At 42.5% G+C, this 19,167-nt stretch overlaps 1 protein-coding gene across 1 annotated transcript in view; it reads right to left on the bottom strand.

Moving 5' to 3' along the window:
* Lifr (LIF receptor subunit alpha) overlaps positions 1–19,167 on the bottom strand; it is a 66,063-nt gene that overhangs the window by 28,081 nt on the left and 18,815 nt on the right. Inside the window, exons 2-6 of the mRNA XM_027401338.2 lie at positions 13,362–13,522; positions 10,665–10,779; positions 8,236–8,366; positions 2,755–2,918; positions 26–200 (exon numbers count right to left, since the gene is read on the bottom strand). Of these exons, the coding sequence (XP_027257139.1) occupies positions 26–200; positions 2,755–2,918; positions 8,236–8,366; positions 10,665–10,779; positions 13,362–13,500 (724 nt within the window). The 5' untranslated portion in view covers positions 13,501–13,522. The remainder of the gene's footprint in view (positions 1–25; positions 201–2,754; positions 2,919–8,235; positions 8,367–10,664; positions 10,780–13,361; positions 13,523–19,167) is intronic.

Here is a 19,167-nt window from a genome sequence, read left to right as displayed (position 1 = left end):
ACAAGGGTATGTAAGGTAAACTTACAAGAAATGTTCTTCAGTAGGCTCCAGTCACTCCACACTTTATAACCAGAGAAACGATGATGGTCGATGTACCATCTAATCCCCACAGAGTGAGGAGCACACTGCAAGGGCAGGTCTGAGGTCCAATTCCAGTGGTGAACTATATCTTGACCGCTCAGGGTTGTGTTGAATGATACCTAAAAATAAGCACAAAATTGTGCTTCTAAACAGTGGTACATTCTGTCTTTCTCCAGGAAAAAAAAAAAAAATGACCTCACAGACTATGTGCAATCAGCCAGAGTAATCTTATAATGGTAAATGGTCTGCCTTTATTTGTACATTGGCCTGTTTTCTATAAAGCAGTGGTTCTCAACCTTCCAAATGCTGTGACCCTTTAATGAAGTTCCTCATGTTGTGGTGACCCCCCTGCCATAAAATTACTTTCATTGCTACTTTATGATTGTAATTTGCTACTGTTATGAAACATAATGTAAATATTTCATATGCAGGATATCTGGTATGTAATCCCTGAGATAGCAAAGGAGTTGAGACCCACAGGTTGGGAACTGCTATTATAGAGTATAACAAGAGAGTTAGAATAACAAAAATATTATTCAATTATGTTCCCTTGTTAACATTAGGTCCTACTGAAATACCAGACAGATGTTGACACACATCAAAACATCCAGTAAAACAACTAAGAAAATATATGGCTATAGAAACGATTTCCATATTCTCATAGAGGAAAAACTGTATCTTGAAGAAATAAAGCCAAAGAGAGGGACCACACAAAAGGAAAATAGAGCAAAAGGCAGATAGGAAACAAGACAACCAGAAAACCAGTCTGAAGGTCCATTTTCTCAAGAAGACAGGTTCCAAGAAAAAAGAATAAAGAAAGAAAAAAAACAATAGAATGAGAAACCAAAGAAATAAGCCAAGTTCCTAGGTTAACAGATTAAACTGCAGTGAGCCCCTCGATGCTCAGCAATGTAGATGGAGCTATATCCACAGAGTAAGTAAGGGAACATTACCTCCAAAACCTTGCTACAACTCCCCAGCCTGTAAACTACATCCAGTTAAACTAGCAACCCTACACAAGGCATGCTGTGCCTGTGTTTCCCTTGCTAGCCTTTCACACTTCCCAAAGCAACAGATGAAACTTCCAATTGTCACCATCTGCATTATAATACTTGTTAATCTTCTAATAACTGAAGTTAAAATTACTGCCTTCACAATTTACGCTCTGCTATACAAATGCCATCCATGTCTATGGAAGAGGGCCACAGATAGACTTACATACAAAGATAAACAGAAAAACTATCTACCGTATTGGAACATTTTAAGGACATTCATACAACCCACTGAGAAATTAGTATTGAATTAATTAAGTGGAAAAATAAAACTTAATAAGATATAAGAAGTTCCATAAAAAGGTAAGGTTGAAACTAGTGTTTATATTATCTATAATACTGGGCTGGAGAGATGGCACAGCTGTTAAAGGCTAGGATCACAACCAAAAATATGTAACTATAATACTAAGAATATTACTGTACCTGTAATAGTTCAACTATATTTGAAGAAGTTGGGAAAGTGGGATGGGAATGGAGAGAGGGAGGGAGCAGGGAACCAGAGATATGATGAGTTAGTGGAAGAAAGAAAGGACTCTCATCTTTCACTGGGGCACTTAATAAAACACTCCTGAAAACTATAAAGAAATAGCAATGTAAGCATGTTATTTGGGGAAATGGAGATAATTAATGGAAAGAATTGGCTAGTGGAGTTAGACATAGTTGTAATCTAGCACTAGGAAGGTTAAGGCAAGAGTCCTGTAATTACTGCAAGGCCCTGTCTCTATACAAATACAAGCTCATTCCCAAGGAGAGACGAGTGGGGGATGGGCGGGCAGTTCTGGATAGCTCAGGGCCTCCCTCTACCCATCTTCAGGTGTGTGGGACATTTTCTGTGGCTGTGTATGGTATGTGCCTTAAATGAAATGCTACTGCCTAGCATTCCTCTTGTCCACATACCACCCGTCTGACTTTTCTTACCTGTTCCTCATGTCTTAGAATAAGAATAAAGTTAAAGTGGAAGTCATAGGAAACCACTGAAACACTGAGTTGGGGTTTGGAGCTAGAAGTACTGCATATAACCATGTTTCAGACTCGGAAGTTAGAGCTTACTGATTCCTCAAGTATTATCTTGGTTAAATGTTTTAGATATTTTATGTATAATAACAAAGATAAAATAACACATTGAATAAAATAAACTGAAAGTCAGCTTTTATTTCATTTATGCAAGGGCATGCACATTTAAAAGGCTGGTCATTTACTGTATCCCAGCAGCAGAATCAGGAAATGGTTCTACCTTAATTTCTTAAACTTTCTATTACACAAGTGATTTTTTTAAAAATTATTTTTATTGTTTTTTTTTTGTTATTGTTTGTATGTATATGTGAGCGTGGGCAAGCACTTGCCACAGTGTACATGTAGAGGTCAGAGGACAACATCCAGAATTCGGTTCCTTCCTCCCACCATAGGTTCCAGGGATCAGACCCGGGCATTTGGGCTCGCACGGCTCATGTTTTTACCCTGCGTCATCCTGCTATCCCATTGGTGATTTTTGAAAAAACCCTAACGCATACAGGATCTAGTTCTTCAATAACCCCCAAATTCATGGATGACCCTTTGAAGGCTTTATAAGCTATGCAGTTTCTTTAGTACCATAGGGAAATGTATTTTTGCCACAACTTACTAATTTCACAGGTTCCATGCTTGGATTCTGTAGAACCTTGATTTCCCAGGTGGCATTGGAGGGGTATGGGAAAGCAGAACCTCTGTCATTCCACCTCAGGTGTAATGTGGAGGTCGAGAAGTCAGCAGACAAATTCAAACTCTCAGGAGTATCTGGAATTAAAGCTTAAAATAGGAAAGAAAAGCAAAAGCTTTTAGTCAAATAAGTAATATAGTTTTTACACTGTACTTGAACTTATTAGTGACTTCTAAACTCCATAAATAAATAACAGGGCATAAAAACAAACCCATGAACAAGTCACAGGTGTGTGTGTGGGCGCACACACAGGTTTTTAGTTGTACAGGTAGCTCCCAGTGATTAATGGGACAAACTTGAGAAAACTGTCAGCTGGCTGTTTCAAAGACACAACACATTTCCTACAGCAGATAGCAGCAGAGTTCCCACAATGTACTACTGTCACTTGGCTGGGGACCTGCAAGGAAGCAGTGAAAGAAGTTTGTTTTGGATGTCAGCAGACTGCAGGGGGTAGGGGAAAGGACCTATGTGATCTTGCAGCTTCTCACTTATCTCCCAGCAGCTGAGTCCCTCATATGAGGGGACACCACCCACTTACAGAATCCAAAGAGCTGCTCCAAGTGACTGTTCCAATGATTTTGGCATTGATCACAGAAGCCAAAGGCTAACTGTGAAGAAGGGCAGTAGAGGAGGCAAGAATGGCTGGCTTAGCAGTGTTCAGCTAAGTCTGCATGGGCCTGAGATAGACACAAGCCGATCAGCTGGAGCAGTGCTGCAGAAATCTTGGCTAGAGCAAGAGGCTCTGGGTTATAATGTCAAACAATGGAAAAGACCAAAATCTGCTTTGAAGAAAGAATTACTGCAGTGATGAGGAGAATGAAGGATTCACCACGAGGAGAAAGAAATAATGATTTCTCCCAAGGATCCCGAGAGCTCCCAGGAAGCTCCGCAGAAAGGAAACAGCAGGAGAAGCCATGGGAAGATTCCAGCTGCTGGCTGTGCATGGCCGTGCTAGGAAGGAGAGAGGTGGGCAGAGCATTCTGCAGCCTGCTCTGTGAGAACAACCAGCTGAACCAATGTGTGGAACCCAGAGGAGCTTACGGTGTGGGACTGAAAGAAGGAATGTGCACACAGATATAAAGGCTGCAACAAACGACTGGAGCTGGTCACACCAGCAAGAATCCAGAGATGGAAAGAGCTCAAAGTAAAAGACGGAAAAAAAAAAAAAAAAAAAAAAGACAAAACACAAACCACAGAGCTGAGAAGCAGCAGGTGTCAAATAGTCCAAATACCATAGAGTTCAGGAGAAGGAAGGAGGGTACACAGCCAGAGGTGAGAGGATGCTCCTTTTTTATTAATTGCTTTTCCATTGCTGTGTTAAAACACCATGGTGGAGGCATCCCACAGAAGAAAGGGCTCATCGGGGCTTACAGTAGCAGTTTTGGGAATGCTGGGGCTCTGAGACTGAATTATAGAATGTAAAAGATAAAACCTGCTCAAGAACTTGGGCATGTGTAGAGGGAAGCTGTATACTGAGATGAGGTAGCAGGCAAAGCAAAGCTTATGTCTTCAAAACTCCCTGCCCACAGACCATGACCAAAAGTCTCAGATCTGTGGGGAACAGGTATGCATGTTATATCACGTATGGAATATGAATGAGTTCGCTAGTGGCAGAGATAGAGCTACAGATGTTTTTGCAAGATTTTCCCTCAAATGTTAGGCATGTGAGGATAAGTGGGTGGAAGTCTGGAAACATGCTCTTCCTTTTCTCACTTTTAGTCCTTTTTTTATGAAATTCAAGGGCTACTGAAGAAAGTCATGGTGAGTGAGAAACTGCAGGAGTAAATGTTCGGGGTAGGTTGGCTGGCTGTCAAATACAAGAAAATGGCAAAATAAATCATTATTCATTTGTCAGTCTTGGAACCTAAATAAGTCTGTAAAATTTGATTTTACTAAGATGTGCTGAACACAGTGTTTTACACCAGACTTAATATTTAGAGCTTCATGTGATCTGGAGCGTGTGGATTTAAAGTCTGAGCTCTGTAACAAAGACGGTTGCATGTCAGCTCTCCTGGGGCACAGAGCATGCTTCACAGAGAACCCTGAGTGGAAGCTGCATGAGAAAGCAAATGCATGAGTAAGTGAGAAGTACAAAGTGGATCTGGTGTAGAGAGAGGGCTGGTTCAGGTGCCAGCACAACCAGGACAGAGCTAGCGGCATCCAAGAGTGACTCAAAATAATCAGTGTGGTAACTTAAACATGAAGAAACAAGCTTCCTGAACTGCAGCAATGCTAACCCATGAAGGATGCTTCCTTCCTACAACTAACACCAAAGGCATTTGATGGTGAGCTATATAGAAACCTACTATTGTAGAAACTTCCTAAAATGCATACACATATGAAAAGAATTTAAATGGAATCACCATATAATGGTGGAGACAGTGCTCCAACTAGACATATTGTGCTAACAAGTAAAATATCCAATGCTAGAAACGGGTTGTATATTACTGAGCCATTGGCCAAAGATGTCCCATGCCACCACCCCAAACATCACAGACTATTGCCAACTCTATTGGTTACTCTCTATAACCAGATGGTAATGCCCTATTGCTGAAGACACAACTTCCTTATGACACTGAACAAGGGGAAATTGAGCTGGACCCAACTAGAAGCATCACCCCAACTGACTAGTATTTATGGTACAGGAAGATACTTTTGCACACTACTGGAGGAGAAAAGTAATCATACATTTCCAAATACAGGACCCGTGATATACAACAGCAAACTACCTGCAAGATAGGCTGGTGTAATAGTGGCACAAATATTATGGGAATAACCAACCACATTTTTTATTGGAATTTGAAGGCCCACTCCATGAGATGGAACCATTACCTGGCATTCTAAAGTGGCAATGAACCTAAGACTAGGTTCATGGGCCCTAGGGAAAAACTACTACTGTTATTCTACTATGGATCATAGTAATAACATGACTTAATGTTATACCCACAGATCAGAGCATTGTTTAATGCTCATCGGAGAAGCTTCTTGCAGTAGATAGCAATTAGCACAGAGACCCACTAATGAGGTTTACAAAGTGGAGAAACAGATTGATAACAAGTAATTTATTAAGTTATAGTACTCATGCAAGGGAGCCAGTGACCAGGTTTACACCTGAGCAGGAGGGACCCACAAGATGCTTCCTAGTCAGCTCAGCCAGGCAAAAGAAAGAAAAGGGGCCATGTTCATGCCTCCCTCCTACTTAAACCTTTGTTAAGTTACTCTGATCACACCCAAGCGTGGTTTCTCCCTATAGACCCACAACTGGACAATGTTCAGAGAGTGAGAAGTATTGGAGCACTCAGTCTTAAATGGGATGTCTTTACCAAACCCCTCCCCACAAGGATCAGGGATCTATGTAAAAGAGGCAGAAAGAACACTGTCTTCCATATATAACAGGATTGAAGCATGTATGAACTCACAGAGACTGAGGCAGCATGCATGAGACCTGTACAGGTTCAGACCAGACAGAATCCCAGCACTGAGAAGGGGAAGTAGACACATAGTCCCACCCCTAACCAAGAAGCTATTTGCAAGTGATACTAGATGGGGAATGGGAAACCAGTGTTCTCCAGTGGAGTGTCACTGCTTACATCAACCACACCCCAGAGCAGGCTCCAGGTCAAGAAATAGTTGTCCAAAACAGAATAGACTCCATGTCTTTCATGAGCTTTGGAGGGGTGGGGGTGTTTGGTTTTCTCTTGATTTTCTTTTGTTTGTTTGATTTTTGTTTGAGAGAAAGGAGAGATAGACAGACAGAGAGAGACAGAGTCAGACAGACAGAGACAGAGACAGAGAGAACAAATGTGAATTTGGGTGAGTAGGGGATCTGGAAGGACTTGGGGGAGGGGAAAGATGATCAACGTATACTGTATAAAAAGCATTTTCACATAAACATTTAAATATGCAAAGCAAAAAGAAGAAAGAAGAAAGGAAGGGAGGAAGGAAGGAAGGAAGGAAGGAAGGAAGGAGAGAGAAAGAAAAGATCCTTTCTTTCCTGAGAAATCCATGTAATTTACTCTTTAGCAGCTGGGTGACTGCAAAACACAGGTCACCATCCTTATTTCCACTGTAAGACAGTGAAGGCCATGATTACAAATGAAAGGATTTAAAAGACAAAAACCCACTCTTCCTTCCCTTGTCTCATAATAGCAAAGCAAGCTGCCCCGGGGCCCCATGAACTGCAATCTCCTGTCTTTTGAACTAAAACAGACATCTGAGGACAATTTTAACTTGCTCTCTAGAAACTCAGAACTGTCCATATAGAAAGGAATTTAAACTGACAAAATGGCTGAGCTAGCAGCCACACAAACGCACGCACGCAGGTCACAGGACAGCTTGTGGGATCTATTCTCTCCTTTCACCTTTCAGTGACCTCGGGAGACTGAACTCCAATTGTCAAGTCTGCATGGCAAGTGCTTTTCCTCCTTCAGCCAGCAAGCAGGAAAGACTGTGTCTGGAAGGTCTTGTCGTTATTATTCTTTCAAACACCTAAGTTGACATAGCTCTTCCTCAAGATATAACCATGCCACAGAACTGGATGAATCAGAGTCATCTGATGAATCAGATGAATTTTCTTGCCCTGGCCTATAAATCAGGTTCATCATGTTATTTAGTCGCCATCCTGTCATTGGTCACAAACTAACAAACCTCTTTGCTGCCAAGTGGGAAACCCCATGAAAGACGAGTTCTATCTATGTCTCCCTGAGTCGCCTCTGTGCTTCCTGCACACTGGTGGCCAATGTCCTCGATGCTCACTTAGCAGACCCTGGACAAATGCCTGTGCACAGGGCAGAACACAAAGTCCCCCATCCCTTCTCTCAAAGAACACATTTCCTGTGGAGAGGATGCACGGTAAACATTTAGCTACACAGTAGACGATGAATTCAATTGAGGGAAATTGCCACAGAGAAACTATAGCATGCTCAAGTGTGAGTAGAGAGTGGGATGGGGTCACCTCTGGGACAGTCAGAGGCTACACTCCTAGAACAAAGCACACCCGAGAAATGCTGGGACATACAAAGGAATCGAGGCAAAGGGAGCTAGGATAGTAACTGACTGAGGGGGAGGACCTCAGCTTCATCTCCTTTGAATGAAGACACATTTGCTTCCATCCTCAGCAAGGACCCCCGAGTGAATGAAAGTAGCAACATAACTGAAAGTCAAAGAATCATAGGTTCATGCCAGTTCCCCAGCACCACGATATTAACAGTGACACCGCTCCAGTTAAAATTAATGTTCAGCTGGCATGGGGATGCACACCTATAATCCTAATACTTGGAAGCTGAGGCTGAAAATCACAAATCCAAGGCCTGCCTGAGCTACATAACAAGTTCCTGTCTCAAAAATGAAACGTAGATGCCAGTGATAATAAGGAATAAAACAAATTTTTTTCCTTTTAATACTTACAAACATCTTTTTCATTCAGTGTGAATTTATTTTGAAAGCCATTTAGGTAATTTATTGTTACTTCATGATCGCCAGGCGAAAGAGCTGCAATTTTAATGTTTGTTGACTCTAACCGATGACAAGAATTGAGCCTGCGGTAAAAGAAACAGAACTTTAAATAACAGATAAAAGCCATGCCATGTTCATAAAAACCTGACTTAGCATAGTAAGCACTGGATACCCTGTGCCTTTGTGTAATGCTGGGTTGTATGTACTATATGCTAAGACTAAACAGAAAGGAATTATTGGTAATGGGGATGGGGGTGGGGGAAGGAGTAACCAGACTTCCAGAAAGTACAGAGGAAGCATGGGTAGTTCTTCCTGGAACCTCGACGTTGTAGCACTGTTCAAATCCCATCTCAACCTTGCTAGAGCAGCCTCAGTTCCATAAGCTGCTCCCTTCAGCCCAGTACATGGTGACAGTCGTCCAGTGCCTCATGCTAGAGGCAGGGCTCAGCAGAGACTGGTGGAAGATGTAAAACTGGACAATGGTCTCTCTGCACATCCCCTCTCTTCTTAGCCACTGCTCTGCTTGGACGCAGGGTTTTCTCTAACAAAACTTCATCATTTGGCTTTTGGAAAGGCTTCCAGTCCCCCCTGGACCACAGAGTCTTGCAGACAAATATTATTTTCCTCTCTGGTCTCACAGCCCTTTGTCTCTCTATGGACCATGTTTCCATTTTTATTTTTACTGATAAGAACTTTCCTCTTGCACCGCAGTCCTCACCCAGCACTGAGCACAACACTCTCTCATCATTTGCTTAGGACTTTGGCCTTGACCCTCTAGGCTCGCTTCTTTAACTTAGGATGTGAAATCATCAGAATTCTCCAAACCACACCATTTCACCGATTCATCTTGGGTACAAAGTCTTGCTTTCTTCCTGTGCCTGTGTCTTCTGCTGCATTCCATGGTCTCTGCTCCTTTTTAAGTCATGTTACACTTCAGAGCAAGCTGCCTACAGTACTGCTGTGGTTTGTTGTGAGCTCCTGGTGAGCAGGACCTAAGTTCATTCCCAGTGTGCCGCACCACAGTCAGCCTTCATACCATTACCCAGAGTTCCAGGATCTCCTCCCCTGGACTCAAGATAAGACTGTCCTTTGCCTCTCTGAGAACAAGGAACAGTCATGTGACTTTATATGGTCAGAAAAGTCTGAAGCAAAGTCACAGTTGCTCACTTCAGGAAGAAAGTTCTAAAGACCAGCATGGGCTATGTCCCTTCTCTTCCCTTCCAACTACCTCTTAATACAAAAAGGCTTGGGGTGGAGATCTCAGCTGACACCAGAACATAAGCAGAAAACAGTCCTTCATTTTCATGAGCAAAATGTAGGGGGGCTTGAAGACTGTTTCTACAACATACTCCAGTTCCTCTTAACTGATAAATCATCCCAGTGCTCACAATAGTACTTGGAAAATGTACACTGAAGGGAACTATCTGACTGTGTTTAAACACATTATATCCATGTATATCAGGACCACCTGTTAGCAAACTGGGACTTGGGGAAAAGCCTGCTGGAACTCATGGGGCTTTGCTAAGTGATTCATTGTCCTGCTGGGATTAGAGAAAAGCAAGAGACACCATAGGCCCCTGCTCTAGGAAGAACCCAAGATTTACTTGAACTATAAGGTGATGTTGAGAGCCTCCTTCTTCCTCCCAAGGCCCATTTCACCCTCCCCCTTTATAATAGCATGGATGCATTGCTTATTGGACACTGTCACCCAGCTAAGAGAACTTATCTCCAAGACCCTTAAGGAGCCAGACTTATTAGCCATCTGACAAGATCTTGCCAGTGTCAGCCTAGGGGTTATGAGTCTTTTAAATAGGAAACCATCCTCCCTTTCCCTGCTTCTTCTTCAAAGACAGCGCTATTCCTCACATAGTGCCTTGAACCATGAGGTTCCAGGCAAAAGATAACAAAGGAACTAGATGACAAGGAAGGGCTCATCATGGACTGTGCCAGCCCTGGACTGCACACATGCAGACCATTTCCCTGAGAGTTAACATCTGTGTGTGGTGCTGCTGTCACTGTTGATAGCATTTTCTGTAAGACACAGATGTCACTCTGACAGAGGCAGACACTGGCTTGGAGTAGACCTGTGATGGCCCCTGGGGTAAAGTCCCCTGGGTAGATCAGTACACTGGGTGAAACCCCCTGGGCAGACTAGTACTATGGGTGGTACTCCATTTTCATTGTGCATACAATGAAAGAAACAAACTTTTTTGCTAGAAGACTTTGTTTCCATGTGGACTAACATAAGACTTAGAATTTCTAAGAAATAGAAGACTGAGTGAAAATGTCCTTTAAGCACGCAGGAACAACTGCCACACTCTGAAATAACCAGGAAGGAAGCTCTGGATTACAGCTTTGCAGGAAGTCCAGGATTTCATTACCTGTCTTTAATGCAAACTTCTTTAACAGTTCCAGGGCTGACCCCAGCGGATGCTGACCATGTGCAGTCCCACACATGCATGTTTTTGGTTGTACATTTCAAATCTTGAGCTGCCCCTAAAGAAGGAAAAGCAACGTGTACATACATGATACAGAGCACACATACATGACTCTCTCTGAGGCACTTTGAGCATCAGTGTCTCAGTGGCGAGACAAGTACTGGGTCTACATAGGACCATACTCTCTATGAAGAAAGGGCCCCACTCACAGGATACTACTTTATAGCTGCTTTTCTAACTCTGTTTTTTTTTTTTTTTTTTTTTGGTATGTATGTATATATGTATGTATGTATGTATATATTTCAAGACTGGGTTTCTTTGTGTAGCTTTGGAGTCGGTCCTGGAACTTATTCTGCACAGCAGGTTGGCTTTGAACTCACAGAGATCCACCTGCTTCTGCCTTCTGAGTGCTGAGATTAAAGGCGTGCACCACCATCATCAAAGAATATATTTTTAAATTTCTTAAGACTGTAACACAACCACATCACTACTTACCTCCCTACTCCCTTCTAAACCTTCCCATGTCTTACTCTCTTTCAAATTTATGGCCCCTCTCTCTTCTATTGTTGCTAATTGTTGTTAGGTATATTTGTGTGCTACACATGTATGTATGTTGACTACTTAAGTGAAACCTGTTCAGTCCATTAACCATTGGTTAATCAGCTGGTACACTCTTCCCTGGGTAAAGCTATCTCTCACTCTCACATTTATTGGCAGGAACCAATAGCTCTCTAATTGGAGTTAAAACCCACTCAAAAGGAGGAAAGTCTTGCCCGCCACTGGAAATCTAGACAACTACCAGGGGCTACTGAAATCATGGATCATGTAGGACAACAGACAATCAGTACTTCACTAAATCAGCACAGTCCTTAACTATACTCTAAATATGTGTCCTTATGCCCACAGATAAGCAGTTAGTTCTTACCCCTCATCAAGGAGACTTCTCTTTGCAACAGGTGGAGACCATTAAGGAAAACCACAACTGATGAAAATGAAGAGCTGTGAAACCCAGTGTGAACTGATACATTTACAAAACAACAACTGCATCTAAGGCTCAGGGATTACTGCAGAAGAAGGGGTGGAAAGATTGTAAAAGACAGAGCAACAGGGAGTTTGCTGTGGGACTGTGTTTCCTGGAAATGTCAGAAGCTACACCTATGAGGTCTCAGCATGGCTGCTTAAGCATGACCTGAACAAGGAAGATAGCAATAGATACACTAACATGGAAGAAGGATAGCTCAGGAAGCCTCACCCCTAGACAAAGAACTGCAGTCAACTAAGAAATCGTGTGTGGGGGTGGGACAGTGGGCCATGTGTTTTCCTTTTGAAACTAAAAGGTAACTAATAAAAGCCAACTGGTAGAGTAGTAGTAGTGGGGCTAGACAACAAGCAAATACTTGACTTTCAAGAAAAAGAATTATTCCAGAAAAACTCTAGGTGTGCGTCACAACTACAAACCCGCCTAGCTGGGGCTCCTTCATTGTTTGTACCAGAGTGCCCCTCCATGGGAACCTGCAATCAATCTTTTCATTGTTGTAAAGGCATGACATGCAAACACAATGAACTCACATCAGCCTATAGAAATTATTCTTGTGTGTGTGTGTGTGGCTTAAGCAATGGGAAAGAAACAAGTCAGAAGATTGCAGTCCTATAGTCTTTAACCACACCCATACAATGACACTGCATGATGGAATATATGGGCATGGGCATTAGAATGACACAATGAAGAAAAGTCAGCCTGGAATGGAGCTGAAAGAAAAAGAACCTAGATGATGGGAAAGGGCAGGAAAAAAAAAGGAAAGGGGGTAAGAGGAGGAAAGGGCAGGATAGAAGGGGAGAGGGATGGATGGAAAGAGGAACATGAGAAAGGGAAGAGGAAAGAAATGAGGAAGGAAAAAAGAGTATAAAAATTATCTCGTTCTCTATAATGTCTATGAAAAAAAGCTTATTATCTTTATGTATTACAGGCATGATATTTACTGCTGCCATAAATTACAAATTAATATTAAAAAACAGAAGCACCTTAGAAATGTGCACATTGGAAACCACCAGTTATCACAATCAAGTTATTTACTCAGTAAGCTTGAGGGAAGTAGTCTTTTTAATTATGTATATACCATAAAAATAAAGCTGATGAGCAGCAGGATAACATCCTTCATAGAAATAAGCCAGGCAGCATCTGCATAAACATTGCTAAAGTTTTTAAACTACACACGAGAAACACATGAAATGAGTTTCGATTCCATTTCAAAAACTTTCTTCAGCGACAACATTTGGGACAGAGAGTAGCACTGCTGGCTGGGTGGGGCGGGAAGGGCTGGCTACCGGGACACAGGGGGCATTTTCTGCACTTGGGAACACAGCCAGATCTTGATGGTGCCTGGAGTTAGCGACTGCACATTGTCAAGACTCAGAGACGTACATCCTAAAGGAATGCATATCACTGTGTGAAAATTATGCTTTATTATTTGTATAGGGTAAAGGAGTATATTTCCATTTGCCTTTAATAAAGAGGCTTTTCAAAAGAAACTAAAAACACATAGGAAAAAGACTGCAGAGAAATGGGTATTCGCCAGTAAAACCCTGAAGTCAGTAGAGAAACAGGACCCAGCTTGCTCACTTGCTGCAAGGCTTACTTACCCCTTTTCAGACTATGTGCTTGTATTGTCAGATGCAGAAGCGTGAGTGCTGACAGGAGCCATGGCAAGTTCAGAGTCATTCTCATTCTTTTACTGTCCACCATCCAGGATGGCTGTTTCCACCCTGAGTAAACATCCATCGCCTGTGCGGTGTTGTCAGTCCTAGGAAGAGAGAGGAATACAGTGGCTGTCCAAATGGCTCGGAAGATACACCTCCTTCTGGGTACACAAAACCAGAAGCTGTCATGGCACACACTGAAACATGCTGTGCAATCCTTGGTGGAGAAGCCAAACTCGGTGACTCCGGCTTTCAGACATCAAAAGCTGCTTACAGATGCTGCTTTCAGGTGTCACAGTCAACAGTCCAACAGGCTGCCCATTCAAGATTATGCCTGAACACATGTGCACGCACACTCTACCCCAATACTGCTAACAGAGGAAAGCTAATCAATGCACAGACTGATGTTAGTATAGATTGGGTTTGATCCCTAGCTATCCCACTTACTGTGTGGCCCCAAATATCCTCAAAGGGACCCTAACCAATCTGTGCCTAGCACTCCTCTGCAAAGCTGAGATACAAGTGCATTTTCCAATGAAGTTTATTATGAGAAGCAAGTAACTAAACAAATGCAGGCCTATATGTGTATTGTATATAGTGTATTGTAGGGGGGGAGAGGAAACAAGAGTGACTCCTAGTCTTGGTGGTCACAAAATGGTGACTGGATTGATGGACGATTTAAACCATCCCTGGGTGCACAAAGAAGCAGGTGGTGAGATAGGAGGTATAAACTAAAGGATTCAAAGATCTGTTTCCGGACAAGCGCTGGTATGCTCCCATTCTGCATCCCAAACAGAAGCCCCCTCTTCCTACAGACCACAGAACAGTGCCCGAGGAGAGCCAGGGCAGCTCGCATAGACACAGCTGATTCCAACACCGATTCAGTAGAATAACTACAATCGTTCCATATCCCTACGGCCCCATCTGACAGCCAACAAGTCCTTGTACTGAACTGACATCTGGTCAGATCTAACAGTGCCCAGCTTTACAGTGCATGGGAAATCAAGGACCACAAAACATACAAACAATGTCTAAAATGTGAAAGAGACTTAGGATAAACAGGAAAACAACAATCACTCCCTGAAGAAACAAGACCAACATGGAAAGCAGCAAAATTCTGAAGATTACATTTTTCTTTACAATGAATGGTATTCCATTACACACACACACACACACACACACACACACCAAATTTTCGTTATCCATGCATCTGCTGATGGACAATTAGGTTGATTCCAATTTTTTGCTATAGTGATAAAGGAGCAATATGATGTTGCAAATACCTCTAAAATAGGGTACAGAATTCTCTAACTATATAGAAATTCACAGAGACTTACAGACCTCATGGCTGGTTAATTTCAGTGTGTGGTGTATTTTACTTGCAAGTTTTTTTGTTTTTTTTTAATTAGAAAGTCAATAAAAGAGGAAAGCCAAAAACTTCACAATCTCCAGTAAACAAAGGGGACAGCCAAAGGGACAAGGAAGGCATGCCATGAATGGAGTAAATGACACAAAAATAGCTCTAAAAAGGTATTGAGTGATGTTACATTTTAGAAGATTTATTTATTATCATCATCATTATTATTATTGGTGTGTGTGTGTGTGTGTGTGTGTGTGTGTGTGTTTCCACATGCACATGGCTGCCTGAGGATGCCAGGGAGGGTGTCAGGCCTTCAGAACCTACAGTTACAGGCAGTTTTAAGTTGCATGATAGTGTTTGCTGAGATGGGAACTCAGATCTTTGGCAAGAGCAACAGGCATTCTTTACCACTGAGCCATCTCCCCACCTGCATTAAAAAAAAAAAAATCTGAAACACTGAATAATCGTGAGACAAAAAATAGAAAATGGATGAGATGGAGACTTGATAAAGAAAAGTGAACCGGCTTCTCTGTGACTAAAGCCTGCGAGATAATACATTTGTCACTGACAGAAAAAGGAACACTCTCTTCATGGCTATTGTTGAATACTGTGAATAACACAAAAATGAATCTCAGATACCTTACATAATTATAACCCAAACACACTCGAGGTACAAGCACACGCTTCTAACCTGTTTGGCTATTTTCTAGATGAGTGAACAAGTTCCTTGTCAATGCCAATGTTACCTCGCACACTTATTAGCATGAAAATGTATTCATGGAATGTGCACAGCACCCTTTGCTGAGGTTACAGAATTACACAGCTGTGCCGGAATGGCTCAGATAATCACAAACTATACCCACCAAATGGCTCAACATATGCTGAAGAATGCCTCACTAGCAGCTTATAGTTATTCTAGAAGGGAAACTCAGGTTCCATTTCGATGCCAGGAAGACAGGATGAGAGGGGCTGGGAGGAGGTGGCCAAGGAAGGGCTCAGGACCAGGTGCTGCCAGACAGAGACTCTAATCTTGGCTCCATTACTAATTAGCAGTGTGACTGAGGGCAAATCACTTAATCCCTCTGGCTGCAGCTTACCCAGTGTAGCCCAGAGGCAAGTTCTGTTTATGGCCCCAGCAGACACTGAAAGCTCAGCTGCAATGTTCCTTTCCTGCCAGCAGGAACAGGCAGGGTAGAAGGCTAAGTAGCTGGCTGGCTGGCACAGACCTAGCACAGGTAAAGCCACCTACTGTGGACTCCCATGCACCAGGATGAGGAGATTCAGCAGAAAGGAACCAATGTGGCATCCACAAGGCCTGCTAAACTTAAAATGGGAGGGTTAATTAAGAAGATGTCCTTTGTGTTAGTGCTTATTTAGAACATGGGGATCAAGTCATGTGGACACTATCACAAGATGCTAACAACACACTCAGCTTCCCTTCCAACCCAGACTTTCAAATGAACTCATTGGAGGATCAGAATTATAACATGCCTGGAACCTGCCACTGCACTTTCCAAATAAAAATGATGCTAAGAAACATCTCTCTCCTCTCACTTCTGGAAGAACCAACCACTATGGGAATTTACTCTGTGTGGCACCCCACCCTACTCCCATTAAGAGAAGAACAAATTTTTACAGTATTTCAGGAGTCAACTTTCAAAGTTTGGAGAGCTACCTCTTGAAGTGGCCACAGGGTGATTGCAAATATCTGGTGGGCGATTGGGCAGGCAGGTGGGAACCACAGTCCCTGGGGAATTTAAAGGAGGCAGAAAGCAGGTATGTTTTGCTAAATACATCAGATTTTCAAGATAGGATAGGAATCTGGGATTTCTTATGAAATATTCAAAATTTTAAACATTGGCAACTGATTCCTATTTTTGGAGCATTGTAGATACCAAACAAACACCTTCAGACTATATACCTTACAAGATTACTTACTAAGAATTATCTTAAAAGATTTTAAAATGTTCTTACATCCTTTTTTAAGACAAGTTATTACATAGAATTAACTTATCCAACTGCTCCATGAAAGAAGAAAGTCTGTGTTTGTCCTTAATGTACACCTTTAATGTGACCCAAGCTTCAAGCTCCTTCCCAGGGAAATGGTGCATCTGTGCATCTACTCTGCCTTGCTCTGCCCTCAGCGTGGGGGATTCTGGCTCCAGGTTCATGAGGTTTTGGACTCACTGCTGAGGCTAATCAGAAAAAAAGAGCAGAGAAAAGTAAAGCTTACACCAGCAGCTATGGTCCTAATAGACTTGGTTTAGTCGGTTTCTGTTTCTCCTGCTTTTATCTGGGAGGAGGGAGAGGAAGCTACACAAAGAGAAGGGGAAACTCGACTAGAGTGCATTCCCATACCTTGCTGGCATCCTGTGTGCCTTGGGCATGAAGGCCCTTAACCCTGGTACTTTGGGAAGCATTTGAACACCTGCCCAGTCCCAGCCACGGAGTCTGCTGTCCAGGGCATCTTCTAACTCCTTCATAGTGAGATACTCCCTTGTCATGATCACAGGAGAAACTACATTGGGCTAGAAGCTTCGGAGAACAGAGCTTCTGACCCACTGGATGGCAGAATAGAAGTATAAGAGGTCAGAGGTCACAAGGCACCCAAGCAAGGGGAGGTTTCTGTACTGCTCGGGTGTTTTCTGTCCAGAGGCATGGCTCTGGGGAGCTCACCAATTGAGTGTGTGCACATACCCAACCCAGTATCTCAGGGACTTGATAGCAGCATCTCATCAGGGGACACCGTGCAAGAGATGCTTGTGCATGTTTTCAATAAGAATCTTTGGTGGGCAATACACCAAACTTCTTAAAAATCAAACTTCTTGAAATTAAAAGGAACACTTTTCAAAATATAAATGATTCTTATCAGACTTCATTTAAAAAGACTGAACTATTGTCTGAGAAGATAAAACGCATCCAGACCTACAAGACTGCAAAAGGTCCATCTTCCATTACTCATTCTTTGAAGACTTCTGAAGAACAAAGTTTACAAAAGTGGGACAGGGGGAATGAGGGAGGGGAAATGGAGAAGTAGAGACAAGGAGGAGGGGGTGCTGAGCAAAACATGTCTCAAAACTGCACTCCATGCCCAGCATGGATCTCACTGTAGGCTTCACCAGAACTAAAAAACCCAAGCCATTGTGCCTCTCGGCTTCCACCTGTTTTCTTTCTTGGCCGATTCCCTCTGCACCCATTTCTGTAACCATCTCGTGCTTTTGACAAAACAAAGAGGAGTGATGTGTTCATTGTCACTGCTAAGTCCCTACAAAAGGGTAGCCCCTGTGTCTTCATTGTTACATCCCTGTCAAAGCTGTACATATGACATGTTCACATATTGCACTTATCATTAGGCCATGTGATGTCCCAAGTGTTGCCTACACAGGGGGACTGGAAGCTAGATGTGTGGTTCCCCCACCTTGCACTGAGGCACCCCAGGTACCAAAGCAAGCTAACAAGGCTATCATGGGGTTTGTTGATTTTCTGCAAAAGCAGTGTCTGCCTACTGCTTCTAAGAACTTTGGCCTAATACTAGTCAGTTTCCACATTTGGTCTTGTTAGATGTCCTTCATCAACAGTATATCTTCATTGACTGGTGGGATGAACCACAAGGATCATCTCCTCCAAACATCTGTGTACCAATGGAAAGAGGGTGGTGTAGAGTCTGTTTCCAAAGTTTGAGAGACTGCATAGTACCCAATAGGTTCACACACCACTTCAGTAATCGTGGCTTTGGGAGAACAAAACAGGGACATTATTTTTCCTTTTGAGTTGACATGCATGACTTCCCAACCTGTTATTGAAGTTCTATGTCATAAATACCTATTAAGTTGGTTTTGACCTAGCAATTTTGAATTGTTAGGTAACTCCTTTGACTGGGCCATTGTGAAAACATTAATGAAATACTCTGGGCATGAGAGTGCTTAGGGAATCTACTGTATCAGACTTTGATCAGCATCCTGCAGACAGGACAACAACACTAAAATTTAACGTTTGCCATCTTATAAAAACACACAGCCTCATGAATGAATACTGTAGAATATTCAGGCTCCCAAAGAACATGTTAGTCTATGATTTAAATAGAATATTTTTGTCTTACTTTATCTCAGTTTCCCAAGAACAGTTTTTGGTACATGTCTTCAAGATTTTTATTTTTCAAGATCTTCCATGCCAAGTTGGCTAATTTTCATTCCATGGGGCCTTTCCGTTAATTCAAAATTCTGTCCCTTAGTCAACTCCAGAACTTCAAAACAAGAATGCAGTCAAAAATTCTTTAAAGGCTGCTCAGGGTCTCTATACACAGCTGGTTTCATGTGATGGGCAAGGCCCGTCTAGACGGTTGGCTCTGGGCCTTGTCCATACCACAGTAGCTCCCTAAATATGATATAC

Source organism: Cricetulus griseus, chromosome 2, assembly GCF_003668045.3.
Source record: "Cricetulus griseus strain 17A/GY chromosome 2, alternate assembly CriGri-PICRH-1.0, whole genome shotgun sequence".
In the NCBI taxonomy this organism is placed as follows: Eukaryota; Metazoa; Chordata; class Mammalia; order Rodentia; family Cricetidae; genus Cricetulus; species Cricetulus griseus.
Note: the sequence above shows the minus strand (reverse complement) of the source record. Positions and strands in the feature narration are given on the sequence as shown.